The following is a 23,718-nucleotide window of genomic DNA, read 5'->3' as shown; positions in this document are numbered from 1 at the left end:
TTCACTTTGTACCCATTGAGATTAACATGTCTCTAGAACATGCATTTTAATGCAATAGGAAGTTAGAGATGAGAGACTGCAGGTCAGCAGAGAGCTTAGGGCTGGATAAAGAGACTTGAGAATTATTAGCATAGATAATTAAATCCACAGGGAGTGGATGAAATCTCCAAAAGAAATGGTATAGAGGGAGAAGAGAAGAAGGCCCAGGAAAAGAGCCCTATGTAATACCTGTGTGTGTGATCTGGATGCACATGTGATATGGACTGAGACCCAGCAAAAGAAGAACTGAGGAGTGGAAGACTCAGAAAGTGTATCATGAAAATCTTGAGAGAAAAGAATATCAAAGAGATGAAGGTGATTGGCCATGGGAAAGCAGTCAAAGTGGATGAAAACTGAGAAAAGATCACTCTATTTGGCAGTTAAGGGGTCAATAGTTAACTTTGAAAAGATTGGTTTCAATTCCATGATAAAATTGGAAGCCATACTAGAGGACTAAGAAGACTGAGATGACAGGAAGTCAATGCTCTCTTGTAGATGGCTTCATCAAGGAGTTTAGTCACAAAAGGACAACTAATATTGGATAATAGTTAGTGGGGATGGATCAAGTAAGTTTTTTTTTTCTTTTTCTTATGGATAGGGGAGAAATGGATATGTCGGTAGGCAGTAAGGAAGCAACCAGCTGACAGCTTGTGATTGGAAATAAATGAGAGAATAGAATAATAGAGATTAGTCTACTAAAGAAAATGGAATGGAATGGGATCATTCGTGCATCTAGCAGAGTTGTCCTTGACAAGGGTATGAGTCACTTCTTCATGTGAGATAGGATTGAAGGAGACATTAATGGTAAAAGACATCAGGGTGATGTGAGATGAGGAGGAGGCGAGAAGAGGAAGCTCAAGGTCAATGGCCTCAGCATTTGCCTTAAAATTAACTGATACAAATTGAAGTGACTCAAACCAGGAGAATGTTGTAGACAGTAACAGCAATATTGTATGATGAAGAACTGTGAATGACAGCTATCCTCAGCAATACAATCCCAAATGACTAATGATGAAATATACTACCTGCCTGCAGAGAAAGAACTGATATTGTCTGAATACAGATGGAAGCAGAATATTTTTCACTTCCTTCAATTCTTTCAATTTTTTACGTCTTCTTGCACAAAATGACTAATATGGAAATGGTTTACATGAGTCCACATGTCTAACCTGTGTCTGATTTCTTACCAACTCAGGAAGGAAGGAATAAAAGAAGGGATGGAATTTACAACTGAAAGCTTTAAAAATGTTAAATATTGTTTTACATGTGATTGAAGAAAAATAAAATATCATATATCTGTAGATATAAATTTACAGCAAAATATCAGGGAAGTTCCAAGGCTGAAATCATTTAGGGAGAGGGAGTCTCGTATGTGAAGGGATGAGAAGATTTGCAATATCTGCTGCAGTGAATAGGAAACTTCGTTAATTAGGGAAATGTAAAAGGCTTGCCTTGCAGCTATAATTATGAGATTATTTAATATAAATTTGTAGTGGACACAGTATGGTTTTCTTGTTTTCCTTGCACTCATTTAAGGCATGTGAGTGGAACTGAAGGTCAGTGACAGTGAAAGTGAAGTAAACCAGAAGCTTGACCAGGCAAGAGAGATGATACCATAGTCAGGGAAGTGTAGATTGAATTGGTTAATCAGGGGGTCAAAAGGGAAACAGGAGGAGTCAGTGGCTAATGAAATGGTGACGACCTGAGAGGGAACTTAGGAGTCTAGAGATTGGCACTCAAGGTACGCAGGGGGAGAATTTGATTATCAGTAGGTTGAGATCAAACAAGGTGATTTTAGAATTCATGAATTCATAAAGTTGTATATTTGTTGCCAATGGAAAAATCACTCTTTTACAGTAGCCTGTAACTTAGCTTAGGACCATGATATAGGTTAATACACATAATATACAATATAAGATATAGTAAAAATATGCAATATAAATATAGTATAGTTTATCTTATAATTAAATTACTGCTTGTTGATACTGTGATTCTTAGCACCAATGTAGTTCTTAGTCCATTTCCCATCATTCTAGTGTTTTTATTGAAGTAGCAGGGGGTTGAGGGTCATTTTGAATCATTCTTTGCCTTAAGAGATAGAGTGGACTTTATTGCCTCTAAAATACCTTTCAAATCTAAATCTAAAGACATTATATCTTTCTGTAGATTCAATTTTTAATGCATCTTTCACTGAAGTATTTCTGTTTTGAAATCTGTGGAGATTTATCATATGTAAGAGGATACAAATACATTTTTAAAAATTTTACTCTTTATTATCATATACCTTTTCAATCAAAAAGTTATAGTGCACAATAATAATAATAAAATAAAAATATCTGGTATTTATATGAAACTTTAAGGCTTGCAAAGCACTTCATGTTTGTTACCTTGTTTGATCCTCATTAAAACCTTTTGCAGTAACAGCTATCATTATCCCCATTTTACAGGTAAGGACACAAAGTTTGAAAGAAATTGTGTAATTTACTAAGTGTCACATGGTTAGTGAGTTCCTGAGGCAGAATTCAAACATACATCTTCCTTCCTCCAAATACTATACTTGCTCTACTGCCCAAATCTACAACCTCCATCACCTGGGGACCTAAATGAAATGTTGATGTTAAAAAAGGTTCTGCATGATTGTGAAAAATGATAATCACTGTTTTATTCCAATGAGAATTGAAAGAAGATGATGTATGCAAAGTACTTGGCAAACATTCAAGTTTTCTAAATAGGAACTCTTCTGGGCAGACTTCTACAGGGGTTCATAGACTGGCATCATTACTGTACCTTGGATCTCTGGATAAACGGCCATATACAGCAGTGCCCACCTCAGAGTGGTTGAAGTTGTTTCTGTTCCAGCAAAGAAGAGGTCCAGGGTGCAGAAGACTAGATTTTTTTCTTCAAAACTAGAATGGATGTTATCCTTAAATTGAAAGGGTAAGCATCAGTTGGTTAATAAAAAAATAATAATGACTGCCTCTAATTATGAGGTCCTACACCCTCAGTGGGGCCTTAGGAGGATCCAGGTCCAGATCCTAGGTTTCACATTAACACCCAAGGATGCAGTAACTGTTCCTTAGAATGAGAGCTTCTATTTCTTTTTTTATCTTTGAAAAAATATTTTTCCAACTACATGAAAAAGACAATTTTAGCATTCTTTTTAATAAATGTTGAGTTCCAAATTTTCTCCCTCCTTCTCAACACCCCCCCAAAGATGGTAAGCATTTTGATATAGGTTATATATGTGCTTTTTTCCTAAATTTACCCCATCCTCTACGGTCTTCATCCTTAGCCTTTTATTTCATATTAGCAAATCTATAGGTACCCTGAAGGTTTTTTTTTAATATGCATTACTCTAATAAATAGTGATTTAGAGAATTTTGGTACAATTACAGATAGATTTGTTTTCTTCATATGAAAATGCTTGTTCATGTCCTTTAACCATTTGTCAATTGGAAAATAATGTGTATTCTTGCCAATTTTTCAATAATGATTTAGATCATCTTTCATATTGCTATAAGTTGTTTTGATTTCTTCTCTGGAAAAGGTATCTTTTAAGTGCTTTGACAATATATTAACAGGAGAATGACCCATATTCTTTTAGTTTTGATAATGTTCTTTATATATTTATATGAGACCCATATCTAATAAATTGTCTATAGAATTCTCCCCACCCCCACTTTCTCCTTTTCTTCTGATCTTGGCTGCATTTGTTTTATTTGTAGAAACCCTTCTTAATTTAATGTAATTGAAATTATTCATTTTATACCTAACTTTGCTCTTCAATTCTTGTTTATTCATAAGTTTTTCTCCTATCCATAAGACTCATAAATTAAATGTTCAGTTTTCTTTCAATTTTCTTGCAAAATCTCTATTTTTATCTAGGTCATGAATCCATTTTGACTTTACCTTGGTAAATGATGTAAGATATTGGTCTATGACCAGTTTCTGCCATACTGCTTCCAGTTTTCCAGACAATTTTTATCAAATAATGGAGTCTTATCCCAGAATTTTAAGACTTTAAACTTCTCAAATATAAAATTATTTTATTTGTTGCTGTAAATTACAGGTTTACTATGCCATTCATCTGTCTTTCGATTGGTCAGCTACTATCAGATAGTTTTGATAATTAGTGTCTTAAATACATTTGAGGTCTGGTATTGCTAAAATTCCTTCCTGTATACTTTTAAAAAATGATTTCCTTTAATATTCTTGACATTTTGTTATTCCAAATGTATTGTGTTATTATTTTTACTAATTTACATTTTACTTTATAATAACTATTTGTCAATTTCCATCTTATTTTTACTTCCTATTTTCCTTCTCAGTCTCTTTACATCCTATCCCTGTTACTTATCTTCTCCTTTTACCCCCCTATTCTTATTTTAGCCAACCCTCTAAAAGCCCCTTATTTATCTACTCACCTGACCCTCCTAACCTTAATTTATATAATCTGCTAATGGCCTCTCCCTCTTCTCCATCACTTCTCAAGAAGTTCGTAAGGCTTTTAAACCTCTCTAGATGAATATGGTCTTTCCTCTTCAATCCAGACGAGATTAAAGGTTCAATATTAGCAGCCCTTTACCCCCACCTGCTTGCTCTGTATTAATTCTTCCTTTCATGCTCCATATTTATGAAACACTTTATCCTTTTATGGTTTTCCTATACAATTTTATTTTATAATTGCTTCATCATACTCAATTCAGCCCAAACCTTTCTTTCAAACTATTTCTGTAATGGTAACAGTTTAAAAAAATACTATTACTACTAAAAATTACTAATGTTAAGAACATTTTCATATATCATAAGCAAAGTTTGACTTTAATCATAGCATTATAATTACTCTTTAATGATTTCCTTATATTTCTTCCAGCTCTTTTGTATTGAATTTTCCTTTGAGGTCTGGTATTTTGGTTACAAACACTTGAAAGTTTTTCAGTCCATCAAATATCTATTTTTTCATTCAGGATTATACCCAACTTTACTGAATAAGTTATTCTTGGATGCAGTCCCAATTTGCTATTTGAAATATAATTTCCCAAGAACTAAGATCTTTTAGTACGGAAACTTCTAGGTCTTGTGAAATCCTGGTTGTTGTTTTTTTCTGCAGTATATAAATTGTTATTTTTTCCTTGTTTTATTTTTTTAATAATATTTCCTCTTGGGGTGGCCAGGTAGCACAGCGAGTAAGAGCACCAGCTCCAGTGTCGGGATGACCTGGGGATCAAATCCGGGCTCAGTTACTTAGCACCACACCCAGAAATGACTGGCCGTGTAACCTTGAGCAAGTTACTTAAACCCGATTGCTTAAAATAATAATAATAATAATAATAATAAATATTTCCTCTTTAACCTGGGATTTATGAAACTTGGCTATAACATTCCTGTAATTTTTCTTCTTGGAATTTCTTTCAGGTAGTAATCATTGAATTCTTTTTTAATTTTTACTTTACCTTCTTGTTCTAGAACTTCAGGGCAATTTTTAATTTAATAATTTTTAAAATAATTACTTATAATTTTTTATCCAATTTTATCTCCTTAATATTTTCTCTGAATCAGTATTTTTTCGAATGTTTCAGACTCTCTATTTTTTCTAGCTTTATTATATATTCTTGTCTTATAATTTCTTTTCATTCCACTTGCCCATTTCTAGTTTAAAAGGAATTCTTTTCTTCCATATGATTCTCTTTTTGTATTCAAGTAGCTCTCCATAATTTTCTTACATTTTTAATTTTCTTCTAAATTTTCCTCATTCTCTCTTATTTGATTTTTGAATTACTTTTTTATTTTCTTTTAAGTTTTCTTTTTTAATTTGTGACCATTTGACATTACTCTTTAGTGGTTCAGTGGCTTTTCTTTTACCTCACCTTTGAATATGAAGCCAGATCTTCTTTTGTAACAATGTAGCTATCAGTGGTAGGGTTCTTTTTCTTTTTCTTAATAATTTTTTGTTTTAAATGAGACATATTTCATTTTTACAGATTAATATTGTTATGTTCAATAATTTTAATTTTATTATGTTCAATAATTTTAATCTGAAATTGTGCCCTAGACCTCAGGTGCTTCTTACCCTTGTTTTCTTAATTCTGTCTGGTGGTTCAGCTTCAGGGATTCTTCCCTTCCTACCCAAAGTCTCAGCCCTGCTCTCTAGAAGATGTTATTGTTTGTGGTATTTCTCTAACCTCTCATGTACTCACTCCTCATTGACCACAGTCACAGTCAGGGATTGATCATGTCTTGCAATCAGTGCTGGGCCTGATTTCTGGAAAAGAATAGATCTTTCATGTTCTCTCACTCAGCCTTTGCCATTCTTTAGATTAAAATTTATAAGGTAAAAGTTCCCGAGGTAAAATTTCTTCAGACCATGAATTATATGAAAATTGAGGTGTGATTTCTTGAGACCCAGTCTGATTCTCTCAGGTTCTACAGTTTGTTGATTCAGAAGAGTTGACTTAGAGGTCTTTACACTTCCTTCAGACCAAACCTCAGCCCCTGGAGGCTTCTCTGAAGTTCTCTTAAAATGTATGAGAAGGACAACTCCTTTACTCATTTATTTTTTCTCCTTTACATTCATTTCATCGTGATTTTCTCTTTGTTAGTGGGGGAAATCATTAGAGCCTGGAAGTTCTTGACCTACTCCACCATCTTCCCAGAATGGCTTGTTCTTTCTCAATCTATTTTCCATGTTAATTGTTTTTTTTTTCCAGTGAAGTATTTTACATTGTCTTCTATTTTTTGTCCTTTTTATTTTGTTTGACAGTCTTGATATCTCATAGAGTCATTACCTTACACTTGCCCAATTCAAATTTTTAAGAAATTATTTTCTTCAGTTACCTTTTGTGCCTCCTTTTCCATTCAGGCAACTTCCCTTTTTAAGAAGTTGTTTTCTTCAATTAATTTTTGTAAGCTGTTGACTCTAATTTTCATGATTCTCTTCTATAGTATTGATTTCTTTGAATAATTTTTCTTACACTTCTCTTCTTTGGTTTTTAAAATACTTTATGAGCACATCCAGGAGGAGTTTTTAGGCTTGAGACCAATTCGTATTCCCCTCTGAGTCTTCACATGTCAGCATCTTGACATTTTTGTCCTCTTCTGAGATTGTGTTTTGACCTTCCCTATCATGCTTGTAGCTTTCTATGATTAGACTTTTAAAAAGTTTTTTTTTTTTTATAATTTTCCAGACTCCTTTGTTACTATCTAAAGTTGAGATCTATTCCTGGGGCACAGGGGGAGCTGTCTCAAGCTTCTTGTGCTGGAGGCCTGGAGCTTGGTGGCTGGCTTGCTGTTGAGGTTTGCTCTGGAGTTGTCAGCTGTTGCTCTGGAATAGTTTGATCTATTAGTACCTGTTGTACTAGACTTTGGTTGTTGGCAACTCACCTGTTACAACCTGGGTACAGGCCTCACAGATGATCTACTGTGCCATTAGCATGTTTAGCCAGGTTGCTGATGTGCTGGGATTTGCATCTCCCACTAACTTGCCCTTAGACTTCCTGTGCTGTTCTGTGCTTCCATTTTACCCAAGTAAGACAGGCCTGTTCTGCAGTCCCCCTAAGGGATTTTGACCTGGAAAGTTGTTGGAACCTTTCCTTTTGCTGATTCTGTCACTCTAGAATTCTTTTTTTCTCTTATTTTAAAGTTATTTCCAGGGAAACGGGAGATGTTAGGCAACTCCCTGCCTAATGTCCACTATCTTACCATCTTGGTTCCACCTCTGAGAGCTCCTATATTTTTTGGGTGAGAGGCTTCTTATGTGTACTTTTCTCATCAAATCCATGCAGGTATCTAGGATTTGTGTTTTACAGGTAAGAAAACTGAAACTCAGAGACAATTGGAAGAATTCTCTAGAATCACAGAGTTAAAAATGACAGAATTAGCAACTGAATCCTGGAGTCTGACCTAAATCAACTACTCTGCTCCATCAGGCCCTGGTGTGCCCTGTGTGCATGATCACCTTTCAACCATGCCTCCAGTGCCACATATACACAAAGAATGGGCACGGGAGTTAACTTTTTAGGAGGTGACTATGAAGCAAAGGGATTTTTCGATCATCTCACCAAGATATGGACTTGGTAAAAGAACCTAATGTGCCAGATCTAGAGAATTTTCTGTTGAATTTGCATCTTTATTTGTATTAAATTCTTTCTCCTCCTCCTTCTCCTCTTTCTCTTATTTCTTCTCCTTTTTCTCTCCTTCACTTTATCTCCTTCATTCTTTTCTTCATCCTTTCTTATCCACTCCTCCTCCACGTCCTGTCCCTTCTCTTTTTCTTCCTCATCCTCATTATCATTCTCATTACATTTACTTTCTCCCTGCTAAAGATCTATCCATTTACCTGTTAGCAGCTGCTGACATTTCTTCTGGCAAGAACAAAGCTTGCTGTAAAATTAAGAATAATAATAGCTAATCTTTTTGTATAGCTCCCACCATGTGCCTAACATAGTGAAAAGGGTTTCACAAATAAGTTTTCATTTGATCCTAAAACAACCCTGTGAAGCAGGAGATGTTATCATCCCCAATTCAAATTGAGGAAACTGAGGCAAACAGAGGTTTAGTCACTTTCCTTGGGTCACATAGCTAGTGTCAGAGGTCATATTTAAAATCAGTTCTTCCTGACTGGAAGTCCAGTGCTGTATTTATGTGCAATGTAGTTGGATGACCTTCCTTTAGTTCCAAGTTAATCCCTCACCTGTTTCATGCTTTTAAAAGAGAGAACTAAATCAAAAGAGCAGCATTCATATGTCCATGCTCCATGAGTGTGGGACAAATCTTTAGTCTCTTTTAGTTTCAGTTGCTTCATCTGTGAAATGGAGATAATACTGGTGGTAGCTATCTCATAACATTGGTCGGAGAGGATAAACAAAACCAAACATATTGCAAGCTGTGAAGTGCCACATGCATCTAAGTTGCAGTTGGTTTTTTTTTTGTTTTCATTACTTAGCATTAATATTTTTTCTAGGTAACAAAAGATATTTTACCCCATTTATTCATTCTTTCAATAACGGGAACCCTAATAGAATTGACATGCTTTACAATTTGTCAGTTACTTTTCCCATAATCCTATGAAGCAGGTAGTACTAATAATACTGTACCCATTTTTCAAATGAATAAACTGAAACTTAGAGAAATGGTTTCTTCCCATGTAAACTTGGCTGATGAGTTCAGGATGAGGAATTCAAATAGAGTTCCAGCATTCTTGAACTATACAGGATATAATTACAAAACATTGAAGTTGGAAAGAAACTCCAATGGTGTCAAACTCAAAAGAAATGGGACTGGTAAAACATATGTAATAATTCCTGGGGGCTACATATTGACTTATGTTATGTACTATCGGATACATTTTTCTTTATTTTGTTAAATATTTCTAAATAACATTTTAATCTGAGTTTATAATACTCAAGAGTGACATGGACTGCAATGCTGCCCACGTGTTCTACTATTGACACATTATCTAAGGAGGCAACATTTTAATTGCACACATAATACTGATAATTCAGCCTATTTTTAGAGTATTTGAGATTTGCAAACAATATACACATAATGATGCTGGACAGGATAGGGGGTAGATAGAAAATCTTAATGTTATGATGAGAAAAATGAAGTGCAGAGGGATGAATTGAAAGGGATGAAATACGAGAGGCAAGACTTAATCTCACTCTATAAAATAGAGACAGAAAGAGCTGGGCTTAAATCCAGACTCAGATTCCAAATAGCTATGTTATTGGAGCAAGTCAATTAACCTTTCTATGCCTCGGTTCCCATCACCCCCCCCCCCACATTAAATCAGGGTGTTGAACTCAACGAGCCCTCTGGTCCTTTCTGGGTCTATGTAAAAATTGTGGGCTTTCCACTGGCAAGCTCCATTACTTACACTCTTTACTTTCCAGGGTTGTAATTGAGAAAAGAGATTTAAATTATGAGGTAGATATAAAGTTTGGTATATTTTTTAGCATACTTAACCCCAAATATTCACCCTTCTTTTAGTTTTAAACACATAGTAACCACTTTCTGTTATTACCTTGGACAGCTCCTTCAGGTAAGCATCAATGAAGTCCAGGGTCTCCTCTGGGTTTAAATCTTCCTTATGTTGTTTGATGATACCTTCTACAAATATTTCTACCTTCCTCCATTCTTTAAAGAGCTTCTGGTGAGTTCCTGGCAGGAATTTCATTATCCAAGGAAATATATTGAAAAGCTGAATAATATAAAAGGGGGTAAGGAGAGGAGTGATTAATGTCATTTCTTGTTAGGTTGCCCTGACTCTTCATTTAACTCATCTTAAGTCAGTCCAGGATTCTTGGCTATTTTTATGTCATGGAATTTACAACAATTCCATGTCTAATCACTCCTGGAATCTCCTTTCTTGTGATTGCTGTCTATCCTTCCATACTATTTCTTTCCTGACACCCAAGCTAGGATCCAGCTATACCTTATCTCACATACCAGCCCCTTGGCAACATCCTGATGCACCTAAACAACTCTTCCAAGATATCACCAATCTAGGCAGCATCATGACATGAAGAGAAGGAGGGGAGAGATTATTTATAGAGTATTTGCTACCATGTGGCACATGTTTCAATTTTAATCCCACGGAGTTCCCTTCTCTTGAATTACAATTTTGTTCCTCTTAGAGAAATGAGAATTACTGTTATTCCCCACTTTCCATCAATTTCTTCCATAGCCAGACTCCTGAAGGCTTAAGTGAAATCATGAGTCAATGCCTCTTTTGGTGAACCTCGCTCACTGACCAACTAGGAGGCAGAATGGATGGTGTGATAGAGAAAGATTCAGGAAGACCTGAGTTAGAATTCTGATTCAGATGTTAATTGGCTGGAGGTGAGACATAAACTTCTCTTAGCCTCTTATTTCTTAAATATAAAATCTGGATAATAATAGTAACTACCTCAAGGGGTAGTGGTGAGGGTATAAAAAATCAGTTAATCAAAAATATTTAATAAGCACGTAGTATTTGCTAGGTACTGTGCTAAGTGCTGGGCCTGCAATGGATGGGGGAAAATGCCAGTCCTTGTCTTCAAGAGGTTTACATTGTAGTGAGAGTTACTCCATGGAAGTAACAAGGTATGTGCAAGACATATGCAGAGTATTGAAAGGTAATCTCAGAGGGAAAATCATTAGCAGCTGCAGCAACTGGGAAAGATATCTTGCAAGAAAAGGTGAAACTTCATTTGATTTTTGAAGGAAGCCAAGGGAGAGAAGGCAGGAGGGAGAACATCCAGGCATGAGAGATAGCCAATGCAAAGGCACTGAGGTGGGAACATATATTTGAAGCAGTTTGCAAACCAAAAATGTAAGCCCTTAAATCATCCATATCACTCTGATTGTGTTTATTCTCTCTGCCTCTTTCATTACTTTTCTCTAGCAGTCTATGTCAGTCTCTGAACTTCCCTCCTTCTTCCCTCCCTTCTGTCTTCACTCCTTCTCCTCCATCTGTCTCTATCTCTCTTTCTCTCTCTTCTCTCATTGTCTCTCGCTGTACCTGTCTCTCCATCTCTGTCTGTCTGTCTCTCTGTTTCTGTCTCTCTTTCTTTCCTCCTCCTCCTCCTTCTTCTTCTTCTTCATCATCATCATCATTTTCTTCTTCTGCTTCTGCTTCTTCTGATGCTTTATTCTTCTTCTCCTCTTCTCTTTCTCCCACGCAGAAGTAAAGATAAAATTTCTGGTTTCCATCAAATTCTGCTCAAGAGACAGTTTCTCCATGAAGCCTTTCCTGGCTCTCCTGGCATCTAATGCTGCTCCTACCAAAACTTTTCCCTTTATTTATTTGCATATACATTTATTTGAATGCATGCTGTCCCCTCCAATACAATGTAAACTATTCAAGTTCAGCCACCTTTCCATTTTTGTCATTGTATCTCCCTATCCTAGCATAGGGTCCCCTAATTTTTTTCAATTCATGACCCCTTTTTTCCTGAGAAATTTTTATGCAACCCAGGGTATATAGGTATATAAAATAGCCATATAAATAAAAGATTTCATGATAATAAATCATGAAGAATTATATTTTAAAACAATTCTTTGATACAATATAATTTTACCATGTATTAAAGATGAAGGCAAATTTGCATAATAGTGATATGAATGTGCTTCTTTATTTTTTCCTAAAAAAAATCTTGGCAGAATATTTGATAGTGCGTGATTTAGAGCTCCTTCAACATTTTTTTCAAAATTGATCGATATTTTGATCATTATTATAACACCAAAAATTCCACTTCACATAAATGCATAGTACAAAATGGCAGACATATGTTTAGGCTATTTCAAAAATTGTCAGAAATTCTTTCCTAATCCCAATCCAAAAGTCATTTAATGATTTAATAAAGAGAGTAAATACACTGAAATTCATTAGATGCAATAGTCTTGAATATGATTTGAGATGCTTCTGTGGTGTTTCCTGGAGTGATGGCATGCACAGTGCAAAGTGCACTTGCTGAGTGTTCTGAATCAAGGCTGCAGTGAAAGTTGCATGATGCAACATGGGCAACCACTTCAAGAAACACCTCAGATTCATTACAAGTTTATTTTGAATTAATTTTGTTCAGTGTATGTTCAGAAACTTTTAACTGTTACCATTTTTTAGGAACCCCCACATTCAGTCACACAACCCCATATGGTGTTGGGCCCCACAGTTTAAGAAGTACTGTACATAGCACACAAATTGGCACACAGTAGATCCCTACTAAATTCTTGTAAATTGATAATCTTAGTAAAGATCTTAGAAAAAATGAAAACTGTATAGAAATTTGCCTCTCATTATTTGGAGATCACAGTGTTCTGGGAAAGCATTGCTTACTCCAGGCATGTTCTTTCATGTCACTTTTTATAAAAATCTTGCTTCTTTCCTCTTCCCTTTTGAATTCCTTTCACTGCTTAGAGGAATTCATGCACATGCTGACTCAGCACCTGCCAACCTCTCACAGACATGCTAGTTTCTTTTCCCATGGAGGAAGCTCATGGACAAAGTGAGGCTGAGCCCTCCCTGCATCGGAAGGGATGGCCTCTTACCTGACATTCCCACCTGGTTTCAAGGTGCAAGATATCATCCAAACTCTTCAGTAGCTCCCGAAACTGAGCATCATGGTAGTCAAAGCGATACCCAAAAGTTATGGAGCAGATGATATTGGAAACAGCATTGTTGATCTGAAAGTGGGGGTCAAAGGGCTGTCCTGTGAACCAGAAGAGAAAGGGGGCAGATCACTCTTCATTTAACTCATGCTCTTTAAAAAACCCAGCAGAACTTTCTATCTTTTTCTCCTAAACATTTATTTCCTCATCTCTCTCCTCCCCACCAGCACAATCTGCTTTTTATTATTTTTCTATAACCAGCTACTGTTTAAATAGATGTGAGAAAAAGAAAAGAACGTATGCATTTTCTAATATGTTAGTGAAGAATTATTAATTAATTGAAATATTTTGTTTCAGCATAGCTGACTTACAGGACTTTGGGCAAATTCTTTTATCTTTCTTTGCCTCCATGAACACATCTGTAAAATGAGGGGGATGGACTATATGAACTCTGAAGGCCTTTCTAACCTTTGTCTATGATTCTGAATCTGACATATCACGTCAATATGTTCACAAAGATGTGCCCTTCTGTGTAATGGGCATGGGCACACGTGTGCATAAGAAGTATGTGTGCATATAGCCATACCCATATTTATACCTGTAAGCTACTTGCATGCATGTGAGCAGTAGAGCTGAAGTTACATCTGGAGATAGAGGAATGAAAATAAAAGATATGAGAAGATGAATAAAGAAGGGAGGCAGTGTAAGGAACTGCATGACACGCTGGACCTGAATCCAGGAAGCCCTGGCTTCCCTCAGACATTTACTAAATCCAACCTCAGACTAGCCTGTTGACCTTAGATGTACTGTCTTCCCACCATTGATTAATTCCAGCTTCTCCTGTTCATAGAGTTTGTACATAGTTGTTGTAATGTTGTATCCCCCCTTAGATTAGGAGCTACTTGAGGGCAGGGATTATCTTTTTCCTTTCTTTACATTCCCAGGATTTAGCACAGTGCCTGCAATATAATAGGCATTTGATTAATAATTATTGACTGAATGACCTTACGTGTCACTTAACTGCTTCACTCAGTTTTCTTGTCTGCAAAATGGGAGGGATGATTGAATATATGGGCTGCAGGGTTCATTCTTACCTTTAATCTCTAATAATAAGAGAAAATAGAAGAAGAGGAAGACAAAGGGGAAGTGGATGAGGATTGGATGTTGGAGAAGGAAAAAGAAGAAGCATAAAAAGAGGAGGAAGTGTAGAAGGATGCATGTTTATAACAACATTGTGAAGATAAAGATATGTTGGACATACTTAAGAACATTGATCAATGCAACACCAACTACAATCCCAGGGAACCAAAGATGCCACCTGCCACCCACCACCTGAAAGACAGGTTACATACAGACTTAGGTTACATAAAACAGACTTAGGTTACATAATGAAATATATGTTTCTGGTCATGGCTAGTGGAAAAATGTCTTTTGCTTGACTCTGTATATTTGTTACTAGGATTTTCCAGTGAGAGGAGGAAGATGAAGGAAAGAAAATAAATGATTAATTGAAAAAGTAATTAAAATTTTTGAAAAATTAAGAGAGGAATATGTATACACCTGTGTATGTATGTATTTATAGATGTTTGTGTGTCCGTGTGTATATGAAGAAAAAGAAAAATGAGAAGCAAGACACTGACATAAGCAAATCAGTGATTCAGTAAATAGAAAGGATGACTACTAGAAAGAAAGAGTTAGAGAAGGATAGCAGGAGAGAAAAGAAGCAGGGGTATGTGTGTGTGTGTGTGTGTAGGGACTTCCTGGAGTGGACAGCCAAGGCAGTGTCATGACTGTGACACTTTAAGGAGGGAAACATGAAGGATTTATCTTTTCATAGAAGAACACAATTATAATGGCATTTATGAGAACAGATCATAAAGGCTTCCTTTCTTTGTTTACTGTCTCATTTCTTCCTAGAGAGTAAGCTCGATCTTTGAAAACCTTCCCAGGTTTACAGGGGCTGTGACATTTTGCCTGTCTCTAGTGCAGAGATGACTCCTCTTTCCCTGCTCCTGCCACCCACAGTTACAGATTCTATGCATTTGATCATTTGTCCAAAAGGAAAAGAAGAAGCAACTGAAAATATTTCTGCCTGACGAGTGCTCACCTCGTTCTTCCCTGATAGCCTCAATGAGATACCTGGCCTCTTCCTGGATCCGGGCTTCCAAGCTCTTCTTTCCCAAGCCAAAGTTCCTTAGGGTCATTAAGGCAAATCTTCTTTGCTGTTTCCATGCTTGGCCATTAGACATTACCAAGCCTAAGTAATAGTAATAATAATCATGAAATAAAAATGATGATGATGATAAAGTAACATATATCAATATTTCAAAAGATCTGTAATTTTACTGGTTTGGTTTTTCTCTCTATGAGAAATGAAATTCAACTGAACAAGCACTTAAAACCCTACTGTGTGCCAAACACTGTGCTAGATATAAAAATAATAAGGACTACACAGTTGTAGCTCCCAAGGGACTTACACACTTATTGGAGAAATACCACTAAAACTTCAACTATATGGCATATGAAAAGATGTGGAAAAGACAAAACAGAGGGAGAGCTTAAGGCTCAGTGGTGTGCAGGGTCTATAAGCAGGCCATGTGTGGTGGGTTGCATAAATATGTGCTTCTGATTTCCTCAGTCAGAAATAACTGGCATCTGGACAAGTTTGTACTTTGAAGATGACAGTTATGGATGGGGGAGGAGCCCAAGTCTTAATATGGATGGCCAAGTGCACTTTGAATAGTCTAAGCCCTCTCATGTGGCCCTTGCTGATTTCATCAGTGCCTTGATCCAGGCAGTGCAGTTATGCCTTGGCCTATGGGTGCTTTAAATGCCACCAACAAGCTCATGGTTCCCCCTTTGCTTGATGTCATCTTGAATTAATAAAGCCACCCCACCTTGCTGATATTACAATATTAAACAGTCAACCTTGTTTCTCTCTACCAAGGAATGGGAGGGGGTAGATAGAATAGGGACCCTGGGATACTCCTTTCCAGGCATGGATCTTTGCTATGCAGAGCTTGGGGCCCAGGCATATTATTTTTGTAAAGTACCAAAGAATGGAATTGTCTAGGGATATGTTGCTTTTTATGACAAGGGAGAGCTCCCACTGTTTCTATATCACTACTTAGATCACAGAAAAAAATAGAGTAGTCCTTCCACAGTGGCCTCCAACTGGGAAAAGAAAACAGGAGGGAAGGGAATAAGCATTTATTAAGCACAAATTGTGTGCTAGGCACAATGCAAGGCATTTTATAAATACTGTCTCCTTTTATCCTCACAGTAGCACTGGGAGGCAGCACTGTTATTATTCCCATTTTACAGCTGAGAAACAAGTTAGGTGACTTAGCAAGAATCTCATAAGTAAAAAGTATCTGAGGCTAGAGCTGAACTAAGGTCTTCCTGCCCCAGCCCTCTATGCAATATATCACCTGGCTGCCTCCTTCCCCTGATGTGGCTCCTAGGCAGGAGATCTCAACTTGGGAGACAGTTTCTGGCAACTGCCCTAGGGTCATTTAAGTTCTAGAAGGTTAACAGAAGGTTTTGTCACTAAAGAGTGAAGAGTAATATAATAATGATAATTCCATCTAAATTAATTTACTTATTCAGGGCCATACCAACCAAATTATCAAAAACTATTTCATAGAGCTAGGAAAAATATTAACAAAATTCATCTGGAAGAACAAGTTCAGAATATCAACAGAATTCATGAAAAGAAATTCTGCAGACTGTGACCTATCCATACAAAATATTAAATTGTAGTATGAAGCAGCAATCATTATAACTTCTTTGTGCTGCATAAAATCTAGAGGGGTTATTGGAATTGGTTAAGTATACAAAACCCAGTAATCAATAACTATAATATTCTCTTGTTTGATAAACCCAAAGACCTCGGCTTCTGAGATAAGAAAATGTTATTTTGCAAAAATTGCTGAGTAAACCGTAAAATAGTATGGTAGAAATTCGGCATGGACTTATATCTCACACCTTATGCCAAAATAAGGTAAATATGGGTACACACTTTAGACATAAAGCCTGATACTATAAGAAAATGGGGGGAAGGGGAAGGAATAGTTTATGTCTCAGATTTGTGGAGAATGGAAGAATTTATGACAAAAGAGGAAAGAACATTATGAAATGAAAAATGGATACTTTTGATTATGTTAAATTGGAAAACTTTTTCACAAACAATGCCAATGAAAATAAGATTAGAATAGAATCAGAACATTGGTAAAAATAATTTACAAACAGTATCTATGAGAAAGGCTTCATTTATAAAATATATAGAACACTGTTTCAAATTTTAAGAATACAAGTCATTCCTCATATGATAAATCTTCAAATAATATGAAAAGGTGGTTTATAGCTGAATAAATTAAAGCTATCTATCTGTAGTCACATGTTAAAATGAAAAAAAAATTCTCTAAATCACTAATGATTAGAAAGAGGCAAAGCAAAACAACTCTTGAGTACCACACCAAAATTCTAAGATAGGCTAACATGACAAAACAGGAAAATTATAAATGCTGGAGGAGTGGGAAAATTGGAACACAAATACATTGTGGATGGAGCTGTGAATTTTTCCAACAATTTTGGGGAGCAGTTTGAAACTATGCCCAAAGGACTTCAAAAATGGATATCCTGCTTGTCCCAGTAATGCCATTTCCATGGCTGTACCCCAAAGAGATCATAAAAATAATAAAGGGAACCACTTGTACAAAAAAAATGTTCAAAGCAGCTCTTTTTGTTGTGGCAAAGAATTGGCCATTGAGGGAATGGCCATCAATTGCGGAATGGTTGAACAAGCTGTGTTATATAAATGTAATAAAATATTATTGTGCTATAAGAAATGATGAACAGACAGACATCATAAGAACCTGGAAAAACTTATATTAACTGATGCTAAGTGAGGTGACCAGAACTAGAAGTATATCTTACACAATTACACTCAACTGTGCAATGACTGACTTTGATATACAGCTTTTCTCAGCAATGCAAGGTTCTAAGACAACTCCAAAAGGCTTAAGGTGGAAAATTCTATCCACATGCAGAGAAAGAACGATGGAGTCTGAATTCAGATCATAGTATTTGTTCTCTCTCTCCCTCCCCCCCCTCTCTCTCTCATTCTTCTTTACAATATGACTAATGTTACAATATGTTTAATATAAATGTGTCTGTAGATCCTATATCAGATTGCATGCCATCTTCAGGAGGGGGAAGTAGAGGGAGGCAGAGAAAAATTCAAAACTCAAAAGCTTGTGGAACTGAATGTTTAAAACTAAAAATAAATAAATTGATTAAAAAACAGGAAAATAAAAAAAATACATTAAAATACTTAGACACTGTATTTCAAGGAATTAACAAGGGAAACTGCCTTGATATTCTAGAATGAGAGGGTAAAATAGAAATGGAAAAAATCAACTCATCACTTCTTGAAAGACATCCCAAAAGGAAAACTACCAGGAAGAGCCAATTCCAGAGTTCTCAGGTCAAGGAGAAAATATTATAAGCAGCCAAGAAGAAACAATTCATAAATCATGAAGCCACAGTCAGGATAACACAAGAATAATGTAATTTCTACATTAAAAGGTTGGTGGTCCTAGGATACAGTACCCCTGAAAGTGAAGGAGCTAGAATTGTAATCAAGGATCACCTACATAGAAAAACTGAGTATAATTCTTCAGAGAAAAAATGGACAGTCAATGAGATAGAGGACTTTTGAGCATTCTAGATGAAAAGACCAGACCTGAATAGAAAATTTGACTTTCGAATACAAAACTCAAAAAAAAAAAACACAAAAAGGTGAACAGGAAAGGTAAATCATAAGGGACTTAATAAAAATAAACTTTTTACATTCCTACATGGGAAGATGATACTTGAAACTCATAAGAACTTTCTTATCATCAAAGAAGTTAGAAGGAATACACACACATATTGTCTATATACACATTGTCTATGGCAATGTGAAAAAAACAGTCTAACTCGATTGGAGAAATTAAAATTCAGACATTACTGATTATACATTGCAAATGCAAATTGAAATAATTAGATTGGCTAAAGGGACAGAAAAGGTAAAGGACCAATGTTGGAGGGAATGTAGGGAAAACAAGACATTAAGGTTGGTGTAGTTGTGAGTAAATCCAATCATTCTGCAGAGTAATTTGGAACTATGCTCAAAGGGCTATGAAACTATGCATACCCTTTGACCTAGCAATGCTACTACTAAATCTGTATCCCCAAAAGCTAAAGAACAAAAAGGAAAAGAGCCTATATGTACAAAAATATTTATAGAAGCTCTTTCCGTGGGGCAAAGAATTAGAAATTGTGGGGAGGCTCCTCAATTGGGGAAAGGTTAACAAATTGTGGTATGTGATTATGATGCAAGGCTATTATCCTATAAGAAATGATGAGCAGGATGCTCTCAGAAAACCTGTCAAGACTTCCATGAGCTGATGCAAAGTCAAGTGTACCATGCACAAAGTAACAGCAAGATCGTAAAATGATCAGCTGTAAGTGCCTTAGTATTCTCAGCAATACAATAATCTAAGACAACCCTGCCAAGACTTCTGGTGAAAAATGCTTTCCATCTCTGGAAAAAGAACTGGTGTAGTCTAAATGTAGATTGAAGTGTACTTTATTTTTACTTTATTTTTCTTGAGATTTTGCCCCAATGTTTTCTTGCATAACATGAGTATTGTGGAAATGTTTTTTTTTTTTTTTAATGACTATACATATACAACGTGTGTCAAATTGCTTGTCTTCTCAATCAGGGGCTTTGGGGAGGGATGAAGGGAGAGAATTTGAAACACAAAGTTTTAAAAATTAATTTTAAAAAATTGTTTTTAAATGTAACTGGGAAATATAAAACACTAAATTTTTAAAGTATGTATAGAATAATGCACACACACACACATATATATACATATTCCTATTCATTTACATGTATAGACGCATGTACCTAAACATATTCCTGCACATATACCTATGCCTATGCCTATACATATATATGTGTGTGTGCCTACCTGTGCCTTATGGTAACTATCTCAATGGAGGAAAAGGTAGAAAAAAGGGGAAAATTTGGCCATAGTAGATTTGCAGTTTAGTTTGTCATCATCTTTTTTTATGGTACTGTGCTTTAGAAATGTTTGTTACATTCCATATATTAAAAATAAAATGAAATAGGAAGATTCAAAAACAAAACAGAAACTTGGAGCTGGCACTTTTTTGAATTCCTTCAGATGCAGGTGGCTTTGCTGGAACCTGCACCATCATGATAGTCAAAGGGCCTAAAGGCAGAATCATAAACCCGTAGAGCTTCAGAGCCAGAAGGCATCTCAGAGCTCATCCAGTCCAACTTATACGAAGCAAATAACACCAATAAAATATACTGAACAGCTTTTGCTGGAAGACCTCCTCTCAGGGGGAATCTACCACTTCTGAAGTAAAACCATTTCACATATGGACAGCTCCCCTGGTGAGGAGGTTTTCCAGCATCAAGCCAAATCACACCCCTCTGCAACCTCCCTCTTTGCTGCTGGTTCTGTGGCCAAGAAGAACAAACTAGTACCTTTTCTACTAATAGGCTTTGAAACACTTGAAGACAGTCATCATGCCTCTCTTTTCCCTCCAACTTACTGTACTTGTCCTTAAGTTAAACACTCCAAGCTCCTTTAACTGATCCTCCTATGTGATGAATTTGAGCCCCTTATCCATCCTCATTGCCCTCTTCCCCAATCTTATTCCTCTCCCCCTAATTTCAAACATGAAGTAAGAAAACTTTGAAGTCCTATTTTTCTATCATGTTTTACTAGCCACAAGATCTCTAAAAAGCACTGGAAACTTTCAGGAATGATGAAGAACAGAAGTCAAAGGTATCTTTCAAAGAATCCTAAAGATGAAAATATTTATCATAATTCAAAGAACTCACCGAATGTTTTAATGACATGGAAGTGGACAGGAACTTTGGGGCGATCAATAAACACATGGCCTTGGTTGACCAGGACCTCCTTGATCAGTGGTAATCCACTAACCATCATAAAAGTAAGATTGCCCACATGAGTGCAGTAAATATTTCCATATTTCTTGGTAAACTGAAAAAGAATTGTTTTGAGTTGCAAACTTCTATTTCCTTTCAGGCTATTTTTTGTCTGTACTGTCATTAGATAGCATTCTAGTAATGTGTGAAACATGGATTCCAGTGAAGTCCACTCAATTCATTCTGATCCAATTCCACTGAATTCAGTCCAGCTCAGCCCAGCAAACACTGAATGCTCCAACTATATCCGATGCCCTGTGGTAGGAGCTGAGCAGACACTCCCAAACACCAAACAGTTCCTCCTTTTGAGGAATTACCATTGGAAGGAAATGATCTGTGCATATATGTGTAAATGCAGAATGCATTAAAAGGAAATTCTAAGTGATTTGAGGGGAGACCAGAACCTGGGAGGAATTTGGAAGGCTTCCTGTAGGAGACCGCCCCCTGAAGCTGAGCTTTGATGGAAATTGGGAATTCCAATAGCTTCAGGGGAAGAGGCAGTATATGCCAGGCTCTGAAGTGGCTGCTACATTCAAGGCATCACACTAGGTTAGGAATATATGACAAAGAACAATTCAGAATTTAATATGGGGGAAAGATCTAGAGGTTAACATTTGGAACATCGCAAGTTCATTGGAGTGGGTAGAATGTTAGCCCCCAGAGGGCAGGGGCAACTTTATTTTTGTTTTCTTAATCTTTAGTACCTAACACAGTACCTAGTACATAGCAGGTGTTTATGAAAAGTTTGTTAATTGATTTGGTGACTTGTGTCTTTTCCCCACTGACACCCATCAAGTCACTGTCAAAACTCAGTCAGCAGAGTGATATAGTAGGCAAAAAAAAGTCATTGTTAGTGTTTGATGAACTTAACTGAAAGTAACACTGCCGGGATGTTGGCCACATTATATTAACATCCAGCAAGGCAAGTGAAGATCAGAGACTTGTCATGGCTTGGCCAAAGTCATAATATTGGAGTCAGGGTCCATGGGTCCCTAACCTTTAGTGTGTGTGTGTGTGTGTGTGTGTGTTTTTCCTTTTGTTAGTCTGGTGAACCCTCTGGGTCACTTCTTAGAAGAAAATTTTTGATTGTGTAGAATAAAATTAAAAAACAAAAGGAAAACCAAGTGTATTGAGATTCAGTGATCATTTTTTTTAGCTAAAATTCAGTGGCCAAGTTAAGTACCTCTGACTCTAGTATATTAAGTGACTGCAGAGGTTGCTTATGCAAATTGTCAGTCATTGTATTAATGAACATTTAAGTGCTTACTGGGTGCCAGGAAGTGTGCTCAACAAAAGACAGTCTCTCAAGGAGCTCCCCTATCACTTTCTAGATGTAATAATGATAGTAATAATCATAATAAAAGTTGACATTTCTATAATGCTTAATGGGGGTCACTCACTGTGTGAAGCACTTTACAATTATTATATCATTGGATCAGAATCACAGAAATTGGGGCAGAAGGGACCTCAGTGGCCATCCAGTCCTGACCACATACAATGTCAACAATAACACACCCCACGAGTGATGACCGTGTGCTTCTCTCCAGGTCCCACAGGTCAGAAGGGAATGTGAACCCAGTCCCTCTAAGCCCCAAACCAGACGTTCTTTCCACTGCAAGAAGCTGCTTCCCAAATAGGGCCAGAGCAGGGATAGATGCCAGGCTTGTGGCTGCACATTCCCCAGGGCACATGGCCCCTGCCCCCTCACAGCCAAGGTATTCTCACCCTCCCATCTCACTCCTTACCTTTTGGGTGGTTTTTTGGGGATTTTTCAAGTCCATCTGGAAGAAGTTGCCCACTATGGGCAGCCCAGTAGGGCCAGGGGGGTAGTTAAGATGACTCCTCCTTTTCTGCAGATATTTTGCCAGGATCAGGAGGATGGCAGAGAGGAGAAACAGGGTCTGCAGGGGGGCTCCTTCCCAAAGAGAATGGAGCACAGATCCCAGAGGGAACCACATCTTTCCCCACTCTGGCAGCAAGGCCAGACAAGCCAACTTCCTCTTCCCTCTTCTTATTCCTTTTTCTGAAGTAACAGCAGCAGCTGTGGAGCTGCTGGGAGGAGGGTTAATGTGAGGGACAAAGCTCAAGCTCTGTTTGTCCCCTTGGAGCTGTGGCCTGGGCTGGCTTTATAGGGCAGACAGGGAGAGCCCCAGGGAATGCCAGCCTCCTCTCTGTGCCCCAGCCCTCTGCCCTCTGCCAGGGTCTGCCTCCTGGGAGCAAACACGCCCCACCCCTACAATCTTCTGCCCATAAAGGTGACTGGGAAATCAGAGAGAAAACATGGCCAGAGCATCATAGGAAGGCACCACACACAGACAGACCCAGCCAGTGGGGCCCAAATCACAGGGCCAGATCTTCAAGGCAGGAAGTGACTCAGAATTTCATCCTGTTGTTTAGGAGAGTACCAGGCTGAGGGCCAGGGAGGCCAGGAAACTGAAAAGGTCCAAAAACTGTTTGTAAGTTTCAGAGCCTTCACTGGAATCCAACTCAGCTGTTTAAGTCAACACACTTCTCCCTATTAAAAACTGCCTCTTGGGGTGACTAGGTGGCACAATGAA

General features: G+C 37.1%; 1 protein-coding gene across 2 annotated transcripts in view; it reads right to left on the bottom strand.

The window, feature by feature from the left end:
- Window positions 1-23,477, bottom strand: part of LOC138164918 (cytochrome P450 2J2-like) — a 34,572-nt gene extending 11,095 nt beyond the window's left edge. The window contains exons 1-6 of one of the 2 annotated variants that reach the window (XM_069092883.1): window positions 22,906-23,477; window positions 21,053-21,215; window positions 15,233-15,382; window positions 13,066-13,226; window positions 10,061-10,237; window positions 2,827-2,962 (exon numbers count right to left, since the gene is read on the bottom strand). In XM_069092883.1, coding sequence (XP_068948984.1) covers window positions 2,827-2,962; window positions 10,061-10,237; window positions 13,066-13,226; window positions 15,233-15,382; window positions 21,053-21,215; window positions 22,906-23,118 — 1,000 coding nt within the window. In that variant the 5' untranslated portion in view covers window positions 23,119-23,477. The remainder of the gene's footprint in view (window positions 1-2,826; window positions 2,963-10,060; window positions 10,238-13,065; window positions 13,227-15,232; window positions 15,383-21,052; window positions 21,216-22,905) is intronic. The other variant, XM_069092884.1, reaches the window with a different exon arrangement.
- Between the last annotated feature and the right edge of the window lie 241 nt (window positions 23,478-23,718).

Source organism: Petaurus breviceps, unplaced genomic scaffold, assembly GCF_028583685.1.
Source record: "Petaurus breviceps papuanus isolate PSGF00001 unplaced genomic scaffold, PetGlider_PUasm1.0 207, whole genome shotgun sequence".
NCBI lineage: Eukaryota > Metazoa > Chordata > Mammalia > Diprotodontia > Petauridae > Petaurus > Petaurus breviceps.
This window is presented reverse-complemented; position numbering and strand designations above follow the sequence as displayed.